This window comes from Medicago truncatula, chromosome 4 (genome assembly GCF_003473485.1).
Source record: "Medicago truncatula cultivar Jemalong A17 chromosome 4, MtrunA17r5.0-ANR, whole genome shotgun sequence".
Lineage (NCBI taxonomy): Eukaryota > Viridiplantae > Streptophyta > Magnoliopsida > Fabales > Fabaceae > Medicago > Medicago truncatula.
In genome coordinates this window covers 28,991,671-29,017,892 of record NC_053045.1, presented here as the reverse complement: position 1 = coordinate 29,017,892, position 26,222 = coordinate 28,991,671, and the positions used below count along the sequence as shown (strand labels likewise).

The 26,222-nt window shown below is 32.7% G+C and overlaps 3 protein-coding genes and 1 non-coding gene across 4 annotated transcripts; 1 reads left to right on the top strand and 3 right to left on the bottom strand.

Moving 5' to 3' along the window:
- The first annotated feature begins 5,580 nt into the window (after nt 1-5,580).
- TRNAV-UAC (transfer RNA valine (anticodon UAC)) lies at nt 5,581-5,653 on the top strand. Its single transcript has one exon. It is a non-coding gene; the product is annotated as a tRNA-Val (tRNA).
- A 763-nt stretch (nt 5,654-6,416) lies between these two features.
- Nucleotides 6,417-9,742, bottom strand: LOC11405919 (50S ribosomal protein L9, chloroplastic). Its single transcript, XM_003606277.4, has 6 exons — nt 9,523-9,742; nt 9,301-9,428; nt 8,601-8,646; nt 8,160-8,257; nt 8,035-8,082; nt 6,417-6,868 (listed from the first exon to the last, which is right to left on the bottom strand). The coding sequence occupies exons 1-6, from the start codon at nt 9,658-9,660 to the stop codon at nt 6,748-6,750; spliced, it is 579 nt and encodes a 192-aa protein (XP_003606325.1). The 5' UTR covers nt 9,661-9,742; the 3' UTR covers nt 6,417-6,747.
- Nucleotides 9,743-11,273: 1,531 nt separating this feature from the next.
- Nucleotides 11,274-15,970, bottom strand: LOC11411058 (pheophorbide a oxygenase, chloroplastic). Its single transcript, XM_003606276.4, has 7 exons — nt 15,450-15,970; nt 14,645-14,880; nt 14,204-14,330; nt 12,929-13,065; nt 12,433-12,592; nt 11,835-12,110; nt 11,274-11,727 (listed from the first exon to the last, which is right to left on the bottom strand). Exons 1-7 carry the CDS (start codon nt 15,885-15,887, stop codon nt 11,473-11,475), a joined length of 1,629 nt encoding a protein of 542 aa, XP_003606324.1. The 5' UTR covers nt 15,888-15,970; the 3' UTR covers nt 11,274-11,472.
- Nucleotides 15,971-19,003: 3,033 nt separating this feature from the next.
- LOC11410033 (uncharacterized) lies at nt 19,004-19,915 on the bottom strand. The gene is made up of 3 exons (XM_024782162.2): nt 19,771-19,915; nt 19,578-19,681; nt 19,004-19,490 (listed from the first exon to the last, which is right to left on the bottom strand). The coding sequence occupies exons 2-3, from the start codon at nt 19,658-19,660 to the stop codon at nt 19,364-19,366; spliced, it is 210 nt and encodes a 69-aa protein (XP_024637930.1). The 5' UTR covers nt 19,661-19,681; nt 19,771-19,915; the 3' UTR covers nt 19,004-19,363.
- Nucleotides 19,916-26,222: the final 6,307 nt, after the last annotated feature.

Here is a 26,222-nt window from a genome sequence, read left to right as displayed (position 1 = left end):
AAAAAATCTCAAAACTAATCAGCGTTACAGATATTTTAACAAGATATTACCAACAAACTTCTTATACAGAAAACATGATTCAACCTAAATTTCTGTTGAATATGGATTGAATCTTTATCAATTAGACCAACCTATATAATTACAACGGACAAAAATTTGTTCAATAAGCTTAGTAATAACCACTAAAGCCTAATTTTCCTTAATAAGACGCACTAATCTTGTTTATTAATCCTCAATGAATAAGAAAAACAAGAAATTTTCCTTAATATAATATGAATTCATAAACAAGTGATGGGGTTGTGTACTAATTAAGCATTTCACTAGGCTGCTTTGCTTACTCCAAATGGCCACTGTGGCCTAATTACAAGTCACGACGAGAGAATGCCAACCAAGGGATCTGCTGAGATGTCAATGTCCTTTTGAAGAAAAAGAATATGAATGAAGAAGAACTTTAGTCTTACTTTTGTAATTACGTCAACAAATTATAGCAAAAGAGAGAATATTGTTTAGTGTGTATTGAGTTAAAATAAAAAAGGTTTATTGTCTCTGTGAGTTTAGCTCAGTTGGCAAGGATAATGTATAATATATGCAAGGTTCATGGTTCGAGCTTTGGACACCAAAAAAAAAAAAAAAAAAAGAGGTTTATTGTCACGGTAAAATACTATATTAAAATCATATCTTTATTTAAAAAAATAAAAAAAACTTTCATTTTCTATTCTTTTTAAAATTTGAAATCACTATTTCTATTCCCAAATTTCATTTTAAAGCCAAAAATTTGATTTTGTGTAGGATTTAAGAAAAATTAAAAAGAGTTACATGTTGATATGACATATGACATCATATGATATTAAAAAAAAATTAATAAATATCATGACATTGATCACGTAAATAGTATCAGATGGTACATAGTTGCAAGGACGTTTGATATGTTGAAAGCAGATTCAGAAACCCACAATTATCCACTCATTAACACTTAATGTGTGAGTTGTATTGCTAGGCTCCTTTGAAACCACTAAAAAATCATGACAAGTGAGATCAATATTAGAATTTTGGTTGAGCCACATAAAAAATAACTTTTTCCACCTAATTTTTTTTTAACTTTTTCACCAAACCAAACACTAACAAAACTCACTAAAATTACATAGATTAAAAAAATTCTATCATTGTTGATTATTAAAAACAAAACACATTTTTAACTACAAAGTTGGATGGTTGTTGTAAATGAATAGCTAGTTGTGGAGTAGGAAATTAATTGAACTAAAGTTAGTCAAGTATATACATTGTGTTATCTATGTATAGTTGTTATTATCCCTTTCGGTTGGACGAGAAGTGTGTTTGGTTCCAAGTTTGTTGATAGAGACAAATGCCTCAAATGCATGAGTTGGTTTACTATGTGGCTTTCTTGTCCCTACTTGTAAGTTTGTAACCCCAAAAAAATGTAGGCATTGGCCGGTTTTTTAATTCTATTTTCATTACTAAAGTTAAATGAATTTCATTACACTCATTAAATCAATTGCTTAGCTTGCTTAATTAATCTCTATAGTTAGTATAGAGTGTGTTGACCCAAATGTCATAATTAACCAAACCATTCATTCATTATTAAGTTACCCACTTGGAGTTTGGCATGCCGTGACGGATATGAATAAATTTGGATCTACTTTGCATTCTTTTTATTTTATTTTATTTAATTAGTGGTATTTCTTAGTTTGGTTAGAATGTGGCTACCTAAAGTTAATCTACTTTCACTTGTTTGGAATTGTTAGCTTTTCCCGTTATGTGGTGTAGAATGTAGATATATTTTTTTTTTCTTTTTTAGAATCACTATTGAAAGATTGGTATGAGGTTAGTTTTTATTAGACATTGTCAAGTGTAATTTTTTTTAATGAAAAGTATATTTTTATATTAGATTAATTTGTATATCATTGTGTTAGCTAGATATTAAGTGTTAGCTAGATATTAAGTTTTTTTTTAAAGAAATCAAAATGATATATTAACAAAAAACAATGGACTATCTTGATGGCATAAGATGTACCACCTACGACATCAACAAAATACATCAAATATTCAGCAAAGAACGAAATAAACTAACCGGTACCCACATATAAAAATGAGTTTTAGCACTAAGTATGAAAGCTATAATAAAAGTTTTCAGATTTTAACTGGCTAGACATTAAGTCTATGGAAGATCTTAACTCAAAAAACTTAGTTTATTAAATGGTAGAGACTTGTAACTTAAATATCACATTAAAAACTTTTGACTAATCAATGTGTTCGTGATTCCTAACAAATTGACGGTATACAAAGTCTTTACAATATCAATCAAACAATCAATGTATACAATTGCAAACAAATAAATGACATGCGTAGTTATATTATAATTTTTTTTTTAGGGAAACTAGCTTAACGCATTTTATTCAAAATAAGAGAATAAATACATGTTGGGATATCTAGTTATGTTACGACTTACAAACCATTAATTGGGATTAAGTTGGAACTAGACAGAGCTTTAGCTAGTGTGCTGTATTAGCCTGAAAATTCAGCAATGGCATTGGCAGTTTTTTTAATTCAATAAATTAACTACTTTATTAAAATCATATATTCAACGTTTAATCTATAATTCAAATATGAAAAATGTTAACTTGTATCCTTAGAATACAAAATAAAGATTTTAAAATAGAATTAAACAATAAATATTGTATTAAAAAATAAAAGTTGTTTTCCTTCCCTCACCGGAGACGGTTGGTTTATTTTGGTCATCTTATAAAACATTGTTTAATTTGTCATTTTATTATGGTGTTCGTTTGGTTTTTATTAAAAAGGCTAAAGTGCATTTTTCACCCCTTAAGTTTTAAAAAGTTGCGATTTTGACTCCTATGAAAAAAATGACAAAAGTGATCCAATGTTTAGGGAAATATGCTCTTTTGACCCTATAAATAGGAAAATATGATCTTAGGACCCCTTATCTTCTCAAAAGTTGTGATTATGATCCCTCTTTTGGGACATGTGACGTCTTCTCAGCAATTTTGGGACGAAACTAGCCAAAATTGTAATTTTTTTAATAGAGAACCAAAATCGCAACATTTTGAAACTTAGGGGTCGAAAAGTGCAGTTTAGCCTATTAAAAAATCATGCGTGTTTTAATGAAGATGGAGAAAGGAATTTCTAATCATCAAAGAAGAGAGTATCTCTCAAAAAAAAAAAAAAATCATCAAAGAAGAGAGTAAGCATTCAGATGGTTTTTTTTTTTTTTTTTTTTGTTTTATAAACAATTTTTATTTTAAAATGTCATGTCAATATTTTCAATCAAATTGCCAATGTAGGACTAGCATATGTCAAATGGGTTAAACCTAAGGGACTAAAATCAAGTAATTGAAGTTGAGAGACCAAAATCGAACAAGTGCAAATTATGAGGATAAAACTACATTTAACCCTTTATTTATTTATTTATTATACAACGATTATTTGTATGGACTTTTGACTTTTATCTGAACAATCACTAACTGACAACAGCACAATGTTGAATTCATTTTTTTTAGATTGGCTTATGAATATTGGCGTCATAGCTAATTTTATTTTTCAATTGATAGTTATCTTGGAACACCGGTAAGTTTTGATGTTGCTACAAGTGTCCTTTAGATAGATCCTTTGTATATTTAGCAAGAGTTCTAATTAATTTTAATTTATCAACTAGAGTTAGATACGTTTAAAGAAATTGTTATATTTCTCTTTAGTAAAAGGCGAAAGAATAGTTTGCTATGTGATCAAAGTTAATAATAGTTATTGTGTTAATATTTTTCTTATTCATTGAGATTTGAGACCAAATCCTCCTACTCCTTTTCTCGTTAATGTAGAATGTGAAAATATACATTTCTTTATTCTGAAAGTCATAATATTGATTATATCTAAAAAAAAAACATAACATTGATCATAGTTTTTCATTTTGTGAATTTGTTAAAGTGAATCAAGAGAAAATGGTCTCTAATGAGAAACCAAAAAGTATGGCAATTAAAATTATTCTTGTTCAGAGTTTAAATAAAAGAAATTTTGCTAAAAAAATGAATTGATAAAATCTTCTTTCAAGATTTATGGATTCTACAACAATAAAAACCAAACCTTTTTCTATTAAATGAGATCGGCTATGAAGATCAAATTACGTCGTAATGTTCTATCATACACAATATTTTTGGTCAAATTTATTAAGTTTTAAATATTTTTTAATAGTTTTTATGAACTCTGATATGTTTTATAAGTCTTCATATGTCTCTAGTTACATGACTATCCTTCATTTGAACTACTTTGCTTACTAAATAATTTATAGGTCTTCTCTCAACATATCCAAACTACCTAAGCATGTTTTCCACCATCTTTTCCGCTATGTGTGCTACTCTCTCTCTCTCTCTCTCTCTCTCTCTCTCTCCCTCTCTCTCTCTCCCTCCCTCCCTCCCTCCCTCCCTCCCTCTCCCTCTCCCTCTCCCTCTCCCTCCCTCCCTCGCTCACTCATACGGTCATTTCTAATCTTATCTCATTTATATTGCCACACATTCAACACAACTTCTTCTTAGCTTATTTTATTTTCATCATGTTGATTCTTCACTACCTAATACTCTGCCCCATACAATATCACTGGTCTTACCGTTGTTCGATAAAATTTTCCCTTCAACTTCAATGATACTTTCATATCCATTCATCTTCTCCATTTTAACCATCTAGATTGAATTCGATGACTTACATATGTTTCTATTTCTCCGTTGTTTTATACTATGGAGCTCGGATATTTAAACTGTGTAACTTATGGTATGATATGATCTTCAACTTTCACCCTTAAGATAAAACTACTACACATTTCGCTGAAACTATATTCCATATACTATGTCTTACTTCTACTTAAGCGGAAGTCATACACTTCTAAGATTTGTCTTCAACACAAACCTCCCATTAAATTCCTCCATTGACTCTCAAAGCAGGATTGCATCAATATTAGCTTTTGGATGTGTTCCATAAATAAATCCAAAATTAGGATAAAAAGATATGGACTTAAGATTTATGGATTCTACTAAACTTAAAATAATTATTATTCAAATTGGAAAAATTAATTATTTCCATAACAAATCTTTCATAAAATAATTATGTTTCAATAAGAGAAATAAAAGAATGGCCTTTGAAAAGAAAATATGTACTTTGAACTCATTTATTCTAAAAGGATATGACTCCTTCTGTCCAAATATGGTGTGCATGTATGTTTCATAATTCATAAACGATGATGATATACACGAATATTTTCTGCTTGAGATATTAAGATTAGAGTTGAATTCCGATTTTAGATAATGAAATATACTTTTTCCTGTACATCTTTATCATCAGTATATGCTTTTTTCTTTGTTACCCAGGAGTATGTGGTTTCATTACCACTGATTGAATTATAAAGAAAGTGCTTGACCATGTAGCATATCATTATTTGATAAAAATAAAACTTTATGGAGAGTGTACTTAAATTGAAAATAAAAGTCGAGTAAAAAAAATTGTTGAATCGTTGCAAATGAAAGAACTAGTAATTAACGAAAGCGAATGTTCACAACAACAGTTGCTGTGGTGTAGTGGTTATCACGTCAGTCTTACACACTGAAGGTCTCCAGTTCGATCCTGGGCAGCAACATATTCTTTTTTTTCTTTTTCTTACAATTTCTTGTTTTTGTGTTGGGATTCATTCAAAAAAATTTATTCAAAATTATGGAGAACGATTTTAATCTCTAGTGCTTTATATTCTAAGCATTGTATGTTACATTTATATTCATATGATATGATATGAACTTTCCCTTTTCAAAATCAAAATATGTATTAACCTAATGTCAGTCTCCACTGCTCAAAACCAATTGAAGGAAGCTACAAGATCATTGTAAATTAAAAACCAACACTACAATTCCACAGGACCATCATGGCTGAAGTAAATCATACAACATAAAAAATATCTACCTTAGTCTCTATATATGAATATGGTGGGAGTGCGAAACTACATTTTGAAGCTTCATTTAAATTCAACACAAGATCAAGCTCTTTGAATGCTTAAACAAACACTCTTAATCAATGTTAATCTTAACCAGTATTTTTCGGACAAATCATTTCTTTTAAGTTTCTCTTAGGTTCCCTCCATTGAGGTAATCTTATTTGACACGTGTCGGACATTAAATGTAGATACCTCTTTCGGCTGACATTCAAACCTTGATTCACCACATTGAAGGTCTAGTCCTTTCCACTAAACCCAACACCCGTTGGTAACATCTTAAAGCATGTTTTAGTCAATGTTAAAACCAAGACCAAAAATATTGATTTCAAAGGCTTTCACCCTTAATTTTGAAAAAATTGATCAGTGAACTAAGACATACTAGAAAAATTAGAGGTTCATAATTATGCACATCATGTCAATGAATTGCCAAAAAATAAAATATTTTTCTCATAAAGTACAACATTACAAATATTGTCCTGAAAATTGATTCAAGGAGGGGATACCAAAAGACAAACAAAAATGTTAAAATAACCAACAATGTCCACACATCTGAGAGTGTCCATTAAGATTCCCTCATCGTCTCATCCGAGCCATGAGCTATAGTTACAAAAACTACTGTGCAAGCTTGAATACAGTCTGAACATTTATCATCATAACGCAAAAGATGGTGATGCACCTTCAACTTGTGCAATTGTGTGACTCCCAATTGTGCATCTAGCATATGGCATTTTGAAACATATTAGTGCTCAGTTAGCTAAAACATTCACACTCACTTTAGCTGTAACCTCAGGGTGAAGTTTTAACTCTGCAATATATTCTCCTGTCTCCCTGATCTCAGGAAGTTCAACAATTCTCTTGTCCACCTCCCTAGAAATGAATCATAGAAAATCATGAACAATTAATCAGACTACAAAACACATGTGAACTGAGACTAACTGAACTAGAAATGTAAATCGTCAAAGAGATATAGTTTGAAGAATTTCGAAAGTCTCTTCCAAATTTCTTCTAGCTTTTCAAAAATTGCATACACTGAATACATCCAAATGAATCTACAGAATCATGGAAGGATATTTTGCACCTATAATTCCTTTGTGGTATTGTGTTAACTATGGTTAGTAAATTGAGATTCCAGTCGTGAATCAAATGATCTATTTTCCTAATCATGAATCAAATCTTATTATAAATGTAAGATACACTACCGATAAAAGTATGATATTTTTATGTAAAAATAAGTCACAGCAAAATTTCAAGTTGACATATCATATACGAACCTCAATATAATTCAAGATTCAAGCCATACATCAAACGACAAAAGACAACGGCCAGCTATACAAAGTTGACAAAAAATGCCTAGCTACACTAATTTTAGGTAGTAATTCATTACAATGAATTGAGATTCATTATAGTGAAACAAAATTCATTATTATGAATTAGGAGATAAGATGGAATTCGTGTACGAAGTTGATACACACTAGGGATTCATATCGGGTGGGTTCAGTCTTACTCGAAACAAGATACGACTCACATCTAACGCAAGATACTGATGACTATGGTGCTATCAATCGATAAGGATAAGCAGGAAAGAGTAAAATAACATTGTAGTTATTACTGAAATGCACATTGAATATTAACAGACTAAACATTATGACAATTCCATTCAAACTAAAAGGAATTTCTCTAAAGGATATCAGGTATTGGTAGAACCTATTAATATTATAGTGATTTGGTTAACCTCCGTTGATAAATTATATCGAAAACTCAATCGAAAAGAATCTTTCATTATTGTGGTAAAAATCAACATGAACCTTTCTACAAAATTGGAAGGCTCCAAAGCCAGACAACAAAATAACAACAAACTGCATTAAGCATATAGCTAGTTGGAACAAAATACCATACTGAAATGTGTTTTGTTGTCCCAATTATTAGAAAAGTATAAACAGGAATGTTACAACTTATAGGATAATACTAAATAATGTAAGATTTATAATGCTAACAAAGAAAATATTTATGTGCATCAGAAAGATGAATGGTACCTTTGAAGCTGTGCCTTGATAATGTCAACAAGATCTTGAGCCGTAACACTAAACAGAAACCAAAGATTAGGCACAATCATACATATATTGCACAAATTGAAACCTAGTAATTGGGTAGAACATACCTTCCGAAGATTTGTTTTCCTTTACCACCTTTACGCTTCACCTTGAAAGCCCCAACTGATTCCAAAATTTGAGCAAGTTGCAGTGCCTCTTCTTTTACCTATAGAAATGTAAAACTTAGATAGTCTGATATGTCTTCAAATACACCTAGGGGTAAAAACTTCACTAAAATATTTCAGAAGGAAGTTTGAAAGTCGTAAAATTTCCTAAACAGCAGATAATCAGATATTAAAAAGTGAATTCAAAATCAGGAGAATATCATTGTTATGAGCTTATAGCTTTACATGCAAGGTTGTTTAGAACTAGTAGCAGAACATATTAATATTCCTTTCCTCTTGAACTCTAACACTCTTAATCACTGATCAGCTTATCACAATTTTAACTAAACATTATCATAAGGAAAATTTTACCAAAGAAATGATAAGGGATCAACGAAAAATTACCCGTTGTTTCTCAGCCTCAATTCTTTCTTCCTCTATCTTCAATTCCCTGGAAAGAAAAAGTTAAAATGAAAAGGTCTAAAGACAATCAATGCAAGGGAATCACAATTCAAAATTGTGGCAAACATGTTTTTTTCAAAATGTAATTCTTAACAAAATGAAGCCTTGACAGAAACACGAATACCAAACACAACATTGACACTGACACGTCAACATCAGTACTAATCTGAGAGAATGGAATGATTGAATGTAAACCCATGTCTCAATGTCAGAGATCAACACGTGTCGGATACCAGACACACCATCAATCTGAAGTGTTGGTGCTACATAATCTTAATGTATCATTCTAATGTGAAACTCTTAAGAGACTTTGGTGTTTTGTTGACAAAGTTTATTTTTGATGATATTTCAATAACCTAAATACCCTTCGCTGCTGCTAGTAACCTATGTAGCATTGACACTTCAGATCAAAGGTGTATCCACTTGGTCAACGACACGACACTTTCACATGTTGAATTGGATTCTCTCCAAATTGTTGAATTCAAACACTTCTACTTTCTTAAACAATTACTAGTGCCTACATGTCAGTGTTGTGTCCGGTGTCTCTGCTTCTGGTAACTTATCCAAAGTAACCTACTACTAATGTAAATTAAAATTCTAAAATCTCAAGTAAGATTAGATGATATAAATAATTGAACATTACTTAAGCAAATCGGCAGTTGCAATCTGAGCTTTGCCACTAGGAAACAAATAATTTCTGAAAAATCCAGCCTTCACATCAAGAAGCTCTCCTTTCTTTCCAACATTAAGAATATCTTCCTTCAATATAATCTAATTTCACAAAATAACAATAAAAAAAACTCAATACAAATAACAAATACTGTCACAACTGAGAGATAAAAAAAAAAATGTTGGTGTAACTAACCTTTCGGGTTTTCTTTGCTTTCTTCTGAGCGAAAATTAAGAACCTTGAAGTTTTGTTGGAAAATTGAGAAGAAGTGTTCAAGTTAGAGGTGAAACTATGTTGCAATGGAAGTGAAGATAATGTTGATGATGATGCCATTGTTGTTTTGTTAACTCACCGCTCAATTTGTGTTCTGTGTTTTGGTCTCTTATCTCTTCTTCTTCAAACGAACATCGAAAAATAGTGGATATAACGTAAAAAACTTATTATTGTATTTTTTTTTTACAAAAATGTTAATTAATATTTTTTATTTTTTTAAAAAAGTTAGTTAATTTTTAATTGACAATTTCTGTGGAGACATACTGTGGAATGAGTTTAGAATTTGGATTCACGATTTTTCTAGATTTTATATAATATCGCATCTAATTTGTTTATTGAACTCACATTGATTTGAAAGAGAAAAAAATTCATTAGTTTAGGATATTTGTTATATATTATTGTAGAATCCGACTCCGAGTCAACGATATTTCTGATGACTGATGTTCAACATAATGATTTTCACCCTCATGCAAATTTAGTTTCTCTTGTTATGATGTTCATCCATCTTCCTTGGTTGGTTTCCTTGAATATGATACAAGATAAGACAACGAATGTGTTGATTGGTTGACCAAATTTGATGCAAAGAATGTCGACATCATGAAGTTGTGGAATTCCCCTTCGACATAGTTGAATCTCGTCTTACATTGCTGATGTCTATGAGATGTTTAGGCAACAAATTGTTTAGTTTTCCTCTTTTCTGGCTTTTCTTTCCGCCGGATTAAAAAAATAATTCATCATTGTTTATTGCATTGAGATTAAAGTACAAGAGTGTACATGTTTAGTTTCATTTTGGAGGAGTCAAAATTGATTTTAGGTGTGCAGAAATAATTATAAAGTATAATTGATTTTGCCTCTAGAATTGATCTTACTTAAAAGTTATAAATCGTAAGCTTCTAATTCTATAATTGATTTTTATGTTCAAATTTATTATTCAACTACATTTTATTTACATGAATGTATTCAAACATAAATTATTTTGCCTTCAACTCAACTTTTGCCATAATCAATTTTACATAATCAATTCACTCAAAATCAATTTTTTTTCACCACAAAATCAAACATACTCTAATTCTTAACCCACTAAATAGAATCAGTTAAATGAATAAATTGACATCATAATATTCTATCATATATCACATCTTTATCAAATTCATTAAACTCTATACCCTAGAATAAAATTATAAATAATTAATAGCATAGAGATATAGATAGAAATGAATTAAAAATAATTAAGAGCATTACAGTAAGATAAAAAAAAATAAAAAAAATAATTGTATCGAAGTAACAGTTTAAATGTTGTATCATAAATTATCAAATGTAGTTATAAAAGTGGGGTAATATACAAATCAATTGCAGTTAACACACATGGTTGAATTTGGCTTAGATCTTCGATTATATGAGTGGTTCTCTTTGATCTTATACGAAAGTGTGTCTCTTCTAATCTAATTTTATATATAAAAGAATGGTGAGTCCAACATTGCAAGTGAAAGAATTGATTGATTTATCATATAGTTAGTTTTTGAAGGAATTGAAATATAAAATTAAGCACTGGATTTGTAATTTGTGTATAAAAATAAAATTCAGATTTAATACGTCTTTCGTATTCTAAACATACAGAAAGATTGGTGTTAATCTTGTCATGTTTACGACCTTCGAAATAATCATCTACAATCTATGAAAAAAGAAGTTTCATATTGTGTATTTGTAGTCTAATGTCACATTGTTATACACATGTTAACATTAACATCAAGGTAGATCTAAACTCCGTTGATGAAAATATATACACATATTAACATACACGTGGTTATTTGTCCTCATCTCTAACATTTACAATTTGCAACTAGTAATAAAACCTTTGGAGTAATAACACGTTCAATCGATTTCAGCGTGCACATAATCGACGAAAACAAAATTGTTTTTCAGTTGGTTTATGGAAAAAGCTAAGGCTGCACTGACAAGCGCGAGTGCAGCCAAAATTATGCGCAGCTGAGTATCTGATGGAATCCCAGAAGTCGCGCAAAACACAACTGTTGCACCAGTCAGGATTTTCTGCCATGTTTGGAATCCCTCATAAGCTCCTTTACAAGCTGAACACTTCAGTGTGTGTTGTTCAAATCTATCCAACATCTACATGAAAAACAAACACAAAAGATCATCAAAGTTGTGTTTTATTCTCGGTTTTGTAGACAATGGAAAAGGGTTCATAATGAAATAACTTGATCAAATTGCTATACCTGACGTTTTGATAGTACGGTTGAAGGCAATGGCTGGCTGCTGCTCTTACCAAACCATTCAGGTTGGCCATTGCCGTGTCGCCTCAGCCAATTTCTAAATGCCAACACAAAACGATCGGCCTGTGTTGGTGTGAAGGTGAGGCTTGTGTACTGTTTGTTAATGTCACCGCCATTCTCTGTTTCTGCAAGAAAGATTTTCTCTTGACCTTGAAGTACAATCATGTCCCCGTCATATACCTTGTTTGAAGTCCAATGTTCATACCATCTGGGAACCACCTGAGACATGAACAAGAAAATCGTTAGGACTTGCTTGTTCCTGGAAATATATTTTATCCTAGATGTTGATGTTGGAGAAGTTCAAGAATTCCATTTTGTTTAAAAATCTTCGAAATAAAATGGTTTCATAGAAAGAAACTTAGCATTCTTCAAGGATAACAGCGAATAATTTTTGTCAAGGTTTGCTAAAACTATATCTTGATAGACATTCAAAAGAAGCGAATAAATCAGTGAAAGACCACAGAAATTAGCAGAGAATGGAACATTCTCGTGGTTTTATTGAAGAGAATAGAAACGAAAGCATTGAATATAGAAATCTTACTTGCCACCAGGCAGGCCCTGGCACCGTGAGCTGGAAGAAATTTCGGGCACTGCAAACGATGGAGCGAGTCTTACCAGGTGCCATGGGGACATTGAAGGAACATATCCATATTACCCATTTCTGGTCACCAACGACGGGGAGTTTGGTATCGATCTCAACCCTGAAAAAATAGTTCTTAATTTACTGAGCTTCAAAACCAACAAATGGAAAGAAAACAGCAGCAACCTAGCATAAAGTAATAGTCTTTTGAAATGCATCTTGAAATATAGCATACAAACAAGACACAGTTAGCCACATGATGCCGCAATCATCCAAATATCGAGGTAGATACCGTCCTTTTTCAATTAAAAATGAATACTATTCTTTTATGGTCATGAACAAGTACATAACTCATATTAAGTTACTCATCATTTATGATAGTGTCAAATAATGTACATGGGAAAATGAAACCAGAATTCATATGAAAAATACTTTCATGAAAAGGCCAGTGGCTTACTTGTTAATATAGTAACATGGTGCAATAAATTTGGAACTGATCCGTGGGTTCCCTTCATTAGCTCCTGAAAAGCCCCATGAACCACGTGAATCCATCTTGAATGGAAGAGGCTTGGCTCTGTCTCTCCTTCCTGTAACCTATGGCGTATATATCATATTTATGTTAGTGATATCGATAACCCTAAAAAAACAATATTAAATCATTTCAACTTTTGGAACTGCTTATATTGATAGCGTCTAAATAACACATATATGCAAAATGATTGACAAACATTGACAATCAATCTATAAGTTTAACAAATCCAAAAGGGAATTTGACTGTGCAGCATAAATCATTAAGACACAATACTATTGTGCAACAAACTTGCACACATCCATCTCCTATGCTGCCTCACCGTTTTTTTGCTTGCACTTCCTCTCCCACATCGATTAGTCTGGAATGCACGATGGTGTATTTAAGTTGTTTGTTTTTTTCCCCTTAATATCTAGCATTCAAACAGTGTCTTAGAAAGGGCTCCAAATGGAGGTGCTGACCGGAAAGACTGAGTAAAGCATCGTAGAAAGCAGCCGCCGGGAAATCGGCTCTCATCATGGGATGCTTCACGGTGGAGTTTCTTCCTTCTTGATATCTAGCTTTTAAGAGAGGGTTCCCCAAGTGCTTGGGTATTTATTAACTTCACTTTTGGTTTACTAAAAAGGTGCGAGAGGGGGAGCCTTGGCACAACGGTAAAGTTGTTGTCATGTGACTGAAAATGTTACATGTTCAAGTCATGGAAACATCGTCTTTTCTAAAAAAGAAGGTAAGGCTGCGTACAATACACCAAAATGGTGGGACCCCTTCCCGAACCCTGCGTATGCGGGAGCTTTAGTGCACAAGGCTGCCCTTTTTTTCTTTTCTAAAAAGGTGCAATCGAAAGTGATTATTGGAAGAAATGAAATAAAAAATTAATTAATTACAAGCATCTAGTTTCTTATCCTCAAAAAGCACTGTCCTTGACTAAATTCTTAATAGCGCAATATAATGTTATTTTAAGTGAAGATATATAAAATATGTTGAGCAAGCAGCAATTTCAGTGAGAGAAAATATATAAAAATGGAACAAACCAAAAGGCCCTCCCTTCACAATTTTCGGACCACATCGGCATCACTTAGTATATTTAATTCAACAAATTCCACTTACAATAATATCTGAATAAAAATATTATCAACAAGCACTCTGTTTGAATATAAAATAACCTGCACACCTAAAAGTCAAGTTGAAATGTATCATTAGTACCTTGTGATGAGCAAAATCAATGTGAGAAGGATCAGAAACATTCTCCATGAGAGTATCATAGCCGTAGAAAAGATCGCGCTGAATGTTCACCGTTGCAAACTCTGGTTTTACAAAGTCATCAGGCAACCTGAAAAACACAATTTTACCATGCAGATCAATAAAGGTACACAACAAACATTTTAATATAACATAACATTTCTAAGTGGCCCAATCACAACAATTTTTCTAAGAAACCAACGTAATTAGGGTATTTAGGTCGAAACATTCTCGTCAATTTAGATCATTGAACCCATTATGGATTAATATCCACTCAGGTGCTTAAGTTGTAGCTTAAGCACTCATTGACCAACTGAGTCACACTCATTGCATCAGTTACTACAAGTTAAACAAATTAACAAATATTATTAATTAGACTAAAGACATAATTAAACAAATCATTACATTGGAGGTTTGGATGCATTTGCTTTCTCCCAACCATTCTCATCAGGCCAAACAAAGAGCAACCCCTGAGACACCAAGGTAGGAAACCTAGTAGCACAAGCTCTAGGAGACCCAACAGCACGTGCTTCGGGACCTTCAGGTGAAGCCTGAGGGATCACAGTGCAACCTCCACGTCCATCAAAAGACCACCCATGATAAGAACACTGCAAGTTTCCACTTTCATCTATCCTTCCTTCCTGCAAAAACCAACCAAATCATAATGGTCAGTTTACATTGACTTATTTGAGCTCATCTATTGGCATAAACACTTGTAAGAGCTTATGAAAAATCACTTATTTGAGCTCATCTAGTTGCATAAACACTTGTAAGAGCTTATGGAAATAGCCCCTAACATGTTTATAAGTTGTTTTCAACTTATTTTCATTGGTTCTTCAGGATAGCTTGTGAAAACAGTTTATAGCTTATATGAAAACAATTTGATTTCATCTTTTATTATTGAAATTGACTTATTTGAGCTCATCTACCGGCATAAACACTGGTAAGAGCTAATGGAAATAGCTTGTGACATATTTATAAGATGTTTTCAACTTATTTTCATTAGTCCTTCTGGATAGCTTATGAAAATAGCTAATCGCTTGAAAGAAAACAGTTTCACTTTATTTTATCTTTTCTTATACAAATAGCTTATACATAAACACTTATACGCTATAAATGCTTAATTAAGCAGTTTATCCAAACATGGCCTAATTCAATTTCCCTCTAACAACTTCAAATTCAATGTTCAACAACAAATAACTAAACTTACAGACAAAGGAGCAAGACGATGAGGACATTTATCATCAAAAGCAACCCATTGAGAATTAGCTTTATCAAACCAAATCACAATTTCACGACCCAGAAGCTGAAACGGCGTAGGCAAACTAGAATCCAGATCTTCAATCAAAGAAACTGGGTACCAATGATCTCTCCATGAAAACTTCGATGAAGAACTCTCATCTTCAAATTCTTCATCAATTTCGTTCTTTTCAGCTTCTGGGTACGATTCAGTTTTTGTGGGTGGTGCTGCAACACTTCTAACTGTTACTAAAAGGTTTCTTCTGTTTCTGTTTCTGGGTCTTGTTGAATTTGTTAAAAATTGTGACTTTTTTGTGAAGGATGAAAAGAGAAACGGTTTTGGTGGTTTGTTTCTTGGTGTTGATGATGAAAGTGTTGCTAAAGGTGAAAGTGTGGGTGAAAGTGCCATCAATGGTGTTTTTTTGTTTAGAAGTTCTGAATTTGTGAAGTGTGGAAGAAATTTATATATATGAACAAGAATTGTTTGAGACGTGCAAGTTTCTAATGTTTCTCATTTTATTTATGTCTTTTTAGTTTTCAGACAAATGTTTTGTTCAACAGTGTCACTGTCAGACCAGTTTTTTTCTGTCTAATTTTTCTGCTAATGAATCAATCACTGTAAGAGTAGTTGTTAATGTTGATTAATTGATGTTAAACTGTGGAGTTATAGGAAATTTATTGGAAACAATGAGTGAAAATATTGTCAAATTTTGTTGTAATGTTTCAATCTAATTTGGTGACAAATTTCAATTTTATTATAGTTTTTAAAGAAAATAAAATGAAAGAGTAACGTGGCGTAATGAGGAACGTCCACACAAGTTTGAAGAGTGTTCAAAGGTTGATGCAGGTATTGACAAGTAATGCATACATTTTTGGTACCTGTGGACCAGGGATTTGGAGGTATCGAGTATCTACTTGTACAATCCAACACGTTAACACTTGTATAATCTAGTCATCTAGACAGTCATTTTGGAGAAAAACAATGGGAACCTTGTAGTGTCATATAAACGTGGCTTACTACATGTTAATATTTGTATTTCTGTCCGTAAAACTTAATTCAACTGATAATATTCATACTTGTGTTCGAAGTTCTTGAATGTGTCATGCACTCATGTGAAACTGTTGGCACCGCCAGTTGTGGTTGTGACTTGTGAGGCACCAGTCATGTTCAAGTTTGATTCCACTTTGTAACACCGCTGCATGTATTTGGTGATCAAGGAAGGGTTCATACCTACCTATACATGTGCTTATTGCACAAATTTCCAAAATCAAGTGTGTTCTTTTTCTTTTCCATGTTTCATAATCGAATTGAGTTCTTATAAACATGATGGTGCTTTTGGTAATCACGTCACAGTATAATCTAATCTTGCATGGGAACGTGAAAAGCAAAATATTTGGAAGGTGAGCTAAAAAGTTCTAGAACACCAGTCTCATTACAAAAACAAAAAAAAATTGACCAAGGAAGGTCTCAAACAACTCATCTCTAAAACTAGCTAATAAATTTTAGAAAACTAGTCTCAATATTTCAATCTCCACAACTAATCTCTAAAGCGAAGCACCTGTAATCATACATTTATATGTTTGTCTCATACAAGAGATATATAATTAAAATTGCATTTAACCCAAAGCAATTACTAGTACAACTAGATGACTAATGTTGGGTTGGGGAAACTGTTTTATTTCAAATGACATGGTATTTATTTCCTCTGATGTCATATGATAATAGAAAAAGTTATGCTCATAGTTTAGACATTGTCTTCATCATCAACTCCTTTGGCCTTTCACACAGTTACTGCAGTTAGTCCAGTCCAAAAATTTGAACCATGAAGCGTAAGCCTCCTTATGTTAGTCGCAACCCGCAACGACCGTGTAAGTGACCGTACATATTCGGCATATTTTCTTCAGTGGCACGCATCTCAGCCTCCGACACTGAAGCATTTACCCATTTTTGGGTCTGCGTTTCTGCAGATTGGACCTGGTACTTTCCTAAGTCCAGCTCATAACAGAGGACCTATTCACCCCAATTCATGGTCAAAGGTCACACAATCTTGAGAATCGTAATCGGCATCGCACAATTCTCTCGAATTGATTGTATAGAATCAAATTTGACAAACCTGAACTCAAACTACACATTTTTCCACAGTAAATATAATTTCATTAGAATATATTGAAAGATCTTTACAATAAACTAGATAAACTTGGTCATGAACAGAGCTAGACTAATCTCTACTTCCTACATTACCTGCTACACCAACTAGAGCATGAGCCACAACATCTTTTTCTGTTCTAATGCTACTTACTCCAGTATTTTCCAATTCACTAAGCAGATCAATACAGTCCAATGCAACAAAATCTATCTCAACTATCTTGTTAACTCAATTCAGAATTACATACACTTCTCAAGTAAGCCATGTTCTCCTCCTTAACACTTCTCAAGTTAGCCATGTTCTCCTCCTTAACCCACAGTACGCACCTCCTAAGCCTTAATGTCAATGGAAGGGTGGTGGGAGATACTTCAATCTTCTCAAGTTTGCTGGTTGCGACCAAAGAACCGCTACCAAATCGCTAGAAATAATTCCCCAACCAATGGAAACATTTGTAAAACAGCCTGCATCAACACGTATGTCGGTAAATCTCAGGGCCAAGGGTCTCCGATTTTGACTCCAGTTGCCTTGTGGACACTTCAGGGCCAAGGGTTTCTGCAGACTGGACCCCTGGACTTTCCTGAGCCCAGCTCATAACAAAGGACCTATTCACACCAATTCATGGTCAGAGGTCACACAATCTTAATAATCTTAATCACAGTCACACAATCCTATCAAATTGCTTGTATAGAATCAAATATACAAACCTGAACTCAAACTACACATTTCTTTTACAGAAAATCCAGTTTCATTAGATTGAAAGATCATTACAATAAACTTGATAAACTAGGTCAGCAACAGAACTATAGACCAATCTAGAGCATGAGCCACATGCCACAGCATTTTTCCCTTCTAAATTCTAATACTACTAACTCTAGTCTTTTCTAATTGAATAAGCAGATCAATACATCTAATATTAACAAAATCTATCTCTGCTAACTTAGTAACTCCATTCAGAATCACTCACATTCAATTCTCAAGTTAGCCATGTCTTCCTCCTTAACCCATTGTAGGCACCACCTAAGCACGGAAGGGTGAGAAACGCTTCAATCTTTTCAAGTTTGGTGGTTTCAGAAAACACATCCCCTGCATAATCTCTAAAAATCACTCCCCAGACAATAAAACCATTTGTAAAACAATCAACATCAACACTTATCTCGGTTAATCCGATGCCTTGTAAACACTTCAGGGGTCAACTTGTTCACAATGTTAAATTCATCTATGATACGAACATAGATGCAAATGCAGAGGAACCCTTCACATCATCATAAGCTCATGCTACCAACGAGCTTAATACCATTTGAACATGCAACACAATATTCATTTACAATCCGATAACATCAATATTATAACAAATGAATCTACAGCGAAGCACAGAAAGTAAGAACAAAGGACTAGGGTTCTAATATAATACAAAATCATAAATACAAGAGTTACAAAGAGACGAGCTTGTTTAAACCCATACAAAACCTTTTTTAACTTACATACTTCCCTCGCACTCGCATGTCTGAGCTAACTTTTGAGAATGAGATCCAAACCCATTTAACATATACACATGTCATAATTAAATAACAACATTCATCTTCTTTTTATTAAAAAAATCACCGTTTGCGAAATAAATCATACAGATTACAGATTGATGAACCACCTATACTCTAAGTTAGTTGCATGACTTAAAATTCAAAATTACAAAAACCACTAAAGAAAACACGAACTTGATCTCAATAAGGGTCAAATTAATTCACTTCTTCTTATAAGTTTCATGATCAGGACCAATATCACGTGACCCAGTATTAATATAAGGTCCTCGAAATGTTGCTTGTGGTGAAAGTGGCTTTGTTGGATCAATTACCGGTTTCTTCGACGAACTAAAAATCCAAAAATTGCAAATTATCAATTCAAATTCATCAATATACATAAAATCAAAATTGCGAATGAAATCGAATTTAACTTACGCCATGTAGAAAGGAAAAGCCATTCCTGCTGAAGCAAAAGCAAGTAATCCAGCAGCAACCACTAAATTTCGTCTTCGTGACATTGATGCAAAAATTCACAAACCCTAAATTGATTTTTTGAGTGTTAGAATAATCTTAATGATGATAACGAAATTATAAAAGTTTAAAGATTAGGATAAAATTCATTAATTACCTTTAATTTTATACTATTGTTTTGAAAATGGTTTGTTTCAAAGTTAGGTTCTGGAAGAACCCATATAAGCTTTTGCTCTTTTGAGAATGGACCGGGTTTTCTTTGGTTTCAATATGGGAAAATTGCTTTTCTGACATAGAATACTTCCTATTGACATAAGTAAATGACATTTTTACCTCCAGTGGCAGTTAACTGGCGTTAGGCAATGCGTCGGCAGTTAACTGATGCTGGCTTCCAGTGGTTGTTAACTGCCGTTGTGTTCGTGATATATTCAAGTCATTAGCCATAACCCAGACACTCACTCACTCCATCATCACCTTCACCATCTTTCTCTCAAATATTCACTAACTCTTTAAAAAACTCTACCAAATTATCCAAAATTTCTTCCACTAAATCACAAGTAAGTTATCACTTATGCTATTGTCATACATTTTAGTATATGTGTTTACATGTTTATAATTTTAGTGGTCGTTTAATTATTAAATTTTGAATTTTTGTTTTTAATATAGTTATGTTGTAGATTTGAAATGCTATTAACATATATTATGAATACCTATTATAATGAAGTTATATTGCTAGGGTTTATGTCAAATTTTCACTACAAGTGTTTGAATGAGTTTTTCATTGATTATTTTTAATTTCTTATTGTGTAGATTTGAAGCAATGGCCAGGTGGATCGACGTTCATGCACAATTCAACGACGGAGAACCTCAGAGGTTGAAGGTTCGATGCCTTGGTGTAACGTTAAGAGGTCTCAAGGATGAACTGATTGAATTCAACCAAGGAGTCAACCCTGAAGACACAAGGAGGGTAGAACACGTTCGGTATAAACGTCCAACGTTCGACGAGTGGAGAATATCATTCACTTGGGTGGAATTAACGAACGACGAAAACGTGACGAGCATGTTTTGGGAGCACAGCATGTTCTAGTGGATCGATATGCGGGTAACACTGCTGAGATCAACTGAAGATATCATCAACAACTTGATTCCACCTGAAGATCGTCATTAGTTAGGGTAAGGTGCATTCCAACTACAACAATTGTCTTACCTCTGAAATGAGGTAATTCAAACTTTCCAAACGGCCAGCGTTTCGCCTAGCGTTCATGTTTTTCCTTTGAAAAGATTAAATTCTTGTTAGGCTGGTTTAGATGAAGGTAGTAAGTGCCAAGGAATGAACCTCATTTCGTTGGCACTTGAATACCATCATCTAAAGCAAGCCTAACAAAAATTTATTATTTTCAAAGGAAAAACATGAATGCGGGACGAAATGCTTGAGTCATGTTGTTTGGCAAGTTTGAATTTACCCCATTCAAAGGTAAGACAATTGTTGTAGTTGGAATGCAGATTCCAACTACAACAATTGTCTTACTCTGGATGAGGCAATTCAAACTTAATCGGCAGGACTCCAACATTCGATAAGCCTCTTGAATACTGGTATTGAAGTGTCAAGAAATACCTTCATTCAAGATGCTGATCGGATGTTGGAGTCCTGCTGTTTAGCAAGTTTGAATTTGCCCCATCTAGAGTAAGACAATTGTTGTAGTTGGAAGGTACATTCTGGAATGTAATGTAATACAATGTAATGTGATAACATATATAGTTGAACGTGCATAATACATTTTGTTTTGAATGGAACAATAATTATCTTATTTATTCACTTTTCGAATTTATTGTTCAACCTTCTGCCTGGTTTTGCTGAATTGTGGTGAGGGTGATTTTGGTGAGGTTGATTGATCGTCAACCCTTAATGAGACGAAGGGGAGGGGGGGTTGTATACCTTCACTTCTTCTGAAGCCCAAGTAAGTAAGGGTTCAATAAGAGAGATCACAAGTATAGGGTAAGAAGTGACATACTTGTCCCAAGTATAAATCCTGGGTATAAATAGGGTTTAGGTAGGTCTTGGTTGCCAAACCTTATCCTGGCAATCATACATGTTAGTACGAACGTGGGTAACCCTCGACCCTTGTGATCTACTATAACACCCCGATTTCCCAACATAAATATTATTAAATAAAATAAGAGTTTTTCAACGAACGGAGTGTCACACTGCTTTTCAAAAAATCTTGAATAGGATAAACTTCTATTCACTAAATAATAGTTTCAATAAAACATATCAATTCATCGCAGCGGAAATATTTTTCAACATTAAACATCCTTCAAATAAAACTGGCACATAGCCTCAACATAATTATCCTTAAAGATTTAATCCAACAAAAGGTTGATAATGATACATAAGGAATGATGAAAATTCAACGACAAAGTTTCCCCATCCCGTTACGTATCAGAGCCCTAAGACACATGTGAGGAAAGTTCACTCACGACAGCAAGGAACAACAACTACTCTGGATTACCTGCAAGTTACCCATAGGAAGGGCAACATTTCCAAGCAGAAGGGGTGAGATTCACAAACAATAATAATAGATATATATAAATCATCAACCTATTTAACAACTTAATTAAATAATATAATTAGCAACATATACCCAACAATAATGTTCATACTTCTTCAACTTTAATAACACTTATTAATTCAACCAACAATGAAGACAACAACAAGATTCAGCAACAACGACACAACTCACTCAACAACAACTATAACAAACCACTCAATCAACAACTACAACAACTCACTCAACAACGACGACAACAACTTATTCAACAACAACAACAACAACAACAAACTCTCTCAACGACAACGACAACAACTTATTCGACAACCACAACAACTTATTCAACAACAACAACAACTCTCTCAACGACAACGACAACAACTTATTCAATAACAACAACTCTCTCAACGACAACGACAACTACAATATACATGTGGTACCATTTTCAACGTGTTGAATGACTAAGCATTCCAGGGCATAAGCCCTCAACAGTTGAATGACAAGGCATTCCAGGGCATGAGCCCTCAACGGTTTATGAGTATGCAATGGACTCAACTTTGTGTATATCAACATACAACTCAGCAACATCGACGACAACGTAGACAATGACAACGACAACAACAACTGTGCATAAATAATTATGACTTGCTCCACAACTTGGTCAACTTAATGATATTAATAATCAACAACAGTAGAGACAACAACATAAGCAACTTGCAACATAACAATATTAATAACAACAACTTGAATGATATAAACAACGACATTTTCTATATCATACATTTTCCACATAATATATATAGCTTAAATTAACCAACAACATCAATTATATTAGCTTAGATTCACTGAAAAGTTGTACCTTTATAAACAACTTTCATTCCTACCCCAAGGACCAACTCATGAACTCATTAGACCCTTTATACGACATTATTTCTTTCCTAAAAACATCTCTAGATTGTTAGGATAAAGTCCCTACACTTAGGAAGAAGTTTGGAAGCAATTGGAGTGAAGAAAATTGCATTTTTAAGGTTTCTTGGATGACAAAATCGTGGCACGTTGGTCTCCCATCGTGGCATGATTTTTCCAGATTCGACAGACGACTTCAGATTTTCAACCTTCACGTTTTCGCACATAAAAATCAAACCGTTAACCCGTTTTCGATGCCGTTTTCGCCTAAACGCTCATGAAACTTAGCTCTATCATAATCTATAGAAAAATTCAAGCTTCAACCACCCAAAAATCGATCTCCAAAACCTCACACAATCACTTATTTGCAAAACGTTTAGACACCGACTTTTCAAACGAAAATCTCAATTTCCATCGACTCAAACCCCAATACTGATTGGAAACTTAGTCTGTGATTAATCTACAATCTAAACATCCTTTATCACCCTAATCCATCAGATTATCTACTTCTTTCCACAATTCAATTCTACATTCTAACCCTAATTCCCAAATTCATAACAACCACATGTTAAATCAATTTCAGAATTCACATACACTATGATTATTGAGAGTTAGCCTCACCCTTACCTTGAATTGATGAACAAATCTCTACAAAAATCAGATTCTCCCCTCTTGGCTCTTCTCCTAGCTTTCTCTTGGTTTTTCTCCCAAAAACTGTTTTCACGTGAAACTGCTTCTAACCTTATTTTTCTCCTTTTTCTCAGTAAATATAATCTCCCAATATTTAATTAACTCCCACTTAATTTACTTAATTCTCATTTAACCCCAAAACTCCAATTAAATCCTAATGCTCACTTATTCTATTAAATACTAAAAATAGCCATTTAATAAAATACCCACACCACAAAATCAACATAAATCATTTAAAATCATATAAAAGACTAAAAATAATAAAATAACAATTAGGGCGTTACAACTACCCTCGGCCTGTGTAGGCGTGGCCAACTATCGGACCTAGTGTGTAACCCTCAGCCCGTGCCATAATCTGGTGGATTTTAGGGCATGTCCATTGTATGGTGTCACATCCTTAACGAACTTGGGCCGGACCCGAGCGAAGCTGTATTGGACTTTAACCTAGTCTAGAACAAGATTTTTTATTATTTGGTATATACAGACTGCTACTAAGATCGTTAGAGATATGAAATTCCAACATAGTTGATATCATTCTAGTTTATTATTGCTTCAACATACTATTAATTTATTTAAAAAATATTTGATATGTTATTTAAACAATTAGTTTTTTTTTTTTATCATTCATTACCATTGTTTATCTTTTGAGATTTTCCTGTGTTTTATCATAGTCTAAAATATAAATATATCATGAACTTTAATAAAATAAAATAAACTTTGATGACCATCAATATTTTTTTAAAAAATGTTACTAGGGTTAAATGATCTATTGGGTGAGATAAATGGATGCAAGCAACATCTTAATTAGAGACAATTAATATTAATTTTAATTTAATAAATGGCTTCTTTCAATTCCTAAGTGTTAAAAATTGTTTAATTGAAGTTACCAAAGCATAAAATATTTACTTATAAAGCAATCAAAAAAAATATGTTTAATACATACAAAGGAGGAAAAATATGGCTCATATTATCATGTTTGTTTATGCTTTGATTTATGCTTTGATCATCTTTAGTTCTCTATTTGTTAGAGGTATGTAATTTTTCAAACCATTTTTGAATCTTCTAATTTATCTTATACACAATATTTTAACAACATTTATTAAAAAAATATTGACAATGCAGATGGTATTCCTTGCTTGTCTGACGATGAGTGTCCAGAGATGTCACATTACTCATTTAAGTGTAATAATAAAATATGTGAGTACGATTTAGGGGAAATGTCTGACGATGATTATTATCTAGAGATGTCCAGAGAATAATTATGCTACCTCTAAACGTAAGAAATTATATGTATGTTATAATGTTTGCACAATTATAATAATATTCCTCAAGTCTTTCAATTTTATTACAACCTTAAGGTGTATTATTGTGATATGCAAGTATTCTTACATTCATTTTCTTAAGAAGATATCACACAAAAAATCAAAATAAATGGAATAATTTTTTAAGAAATAATTAAAGTGCAAATGTATCCAGGAAAAAATATGACATTTCAATTGTGTCGGCATTCCAAGAACCCTGCTTGCCATTTACAGAACCCCAATAAATTTGTTAAAATAAAATAAAATTAAGAGAACTTGAGAGGATTAGGCTGAAAATCAAGAGTACAATCATAACAAACATATAACAATTGTCTTCATTAAAAACCTTACCATAAAAAGTCAAAGAGATAAAACCATGATAAATATTTACATTGCAGAATGGCTTAATGTGCAATCAATCAAACAAGGTGTTGACTTCTGGTTAAACTTTCTTTAGATCTTCTACCATAGTCTTTGAGCTTCTATTGTGCATTCGATGCTCTTATACATGTTAAGACCTTGTTAAAATTTAATATATGGTCATGCATACTAACATATATTAGCATATCCAATTGTTCTTTAATACTTTATTATCATCAAAATCTTAGAGGAATTGTACAAACCAATTTTGTTTCAACAACGCGTCCACCTTAGAAGCTAAGTGATCAAGGGCAGAAACTTCATACATATCTGACTCTTTTTTTAGATAAAGATGGAGCAACGGTAGTGGAGGCTCGTTCACTTGTCAACTGGTAATGATTTTGAGTCATGTCTTACGGCTTTGTTTGCGATTTTGGAGGGGATTGAAGGATAAATTTTAAGAAAAAAGAATTGAACAAGTGAAAGAAATAGAGGAAAATGGGAGGGGAAGACTTTGGGATTTAACTTCTTCATAATACTAAACCCTCATAACTTTGGAGAACTAAAAAATTGCATTGGATATGTTTTTTTTTTTTTTATTGAGAGGGGGGAGTTGAGGGTTTATATGAATTATTCAAATTTAACATATGTTGTTATATTATTATAGTAATCATATGTGTTAATTTATCATTTTCTAAAAAACTACTCTTTTAAAAAAATTGAAAGATTTTCTCATTTTCCCTCGTATTTTCTGTAACACTCTAATCGTTGTGTTATTTATTTTTGATTTATATGGAGTGTAT

What these genes read in the sequence shown, in the direction of transcription:
- LOC11405919 (XM_003606277.4), bottom strand. Translation starts at nt 9,660, where the DNA reads ATGGCATCATCATCAACATTATCTTCACTTCCATTGCAACATAGTTTC. An exon ending in AAGCAAAGAAAACCCGAAAG is followed by an intron (nt 9,429 to 9,522) that starts GTTAGTTACACC and finishes TTGTGAAATTAG; the next exon opens with ATTATATTGAAGGAAGATAT. An exon ending in GCAACTGCCGATTTGCTTAA is followed by an intron (nt 8,647 to 9,300) that starts GTAATGTTCAAT and finishes TTTTCTTTCCAG; the next exon opens with GGAATTGAAGATAGAGGAAG.
- LOC11411058 (XM_003606276.4), bottom strand. Translation starts at nt 15,887, where the DNA reads ATGGCACTTTCACCCACACTTTCACCTTTAGCAACACTTTCATCATCA. An exon ending in ATCGTCTTGCTCCTTTGTCT is followed by an intron (nt 14,881 to 15,449) that starts GTAAGTTTAGTT and finishes TGGTTTTTGCAG; the next exon opens with GAAGGAAGGATAGATGAAAG. An exon ending in CAGGGCCTGCCTGGTGGCAA is followed by an intron (nt 12,111 to 12,432) that starts GTAAGATTTCTA and finishes TTCATGTCTCAG; the next exon opens with GTGGTTCCCAGATGGTATGA.
- LOC11410033 (XM_024782162.2), bottom strand. Translation starts at nt 19,660, where the DNA reads ATGTCACGAAGACGAAATTTAGTGGTTGCTGCTGGATTACTTGCTTTT. An exon ending in GCTTTTCCTTTCTACATGGC is followed by an intron (nt 19,491 to 19,577) that starts GTAAGTTAAATT and finishes TTGGATTTTTAG; the next exon opens with TTCGTCGAAGAAACCGGTAA.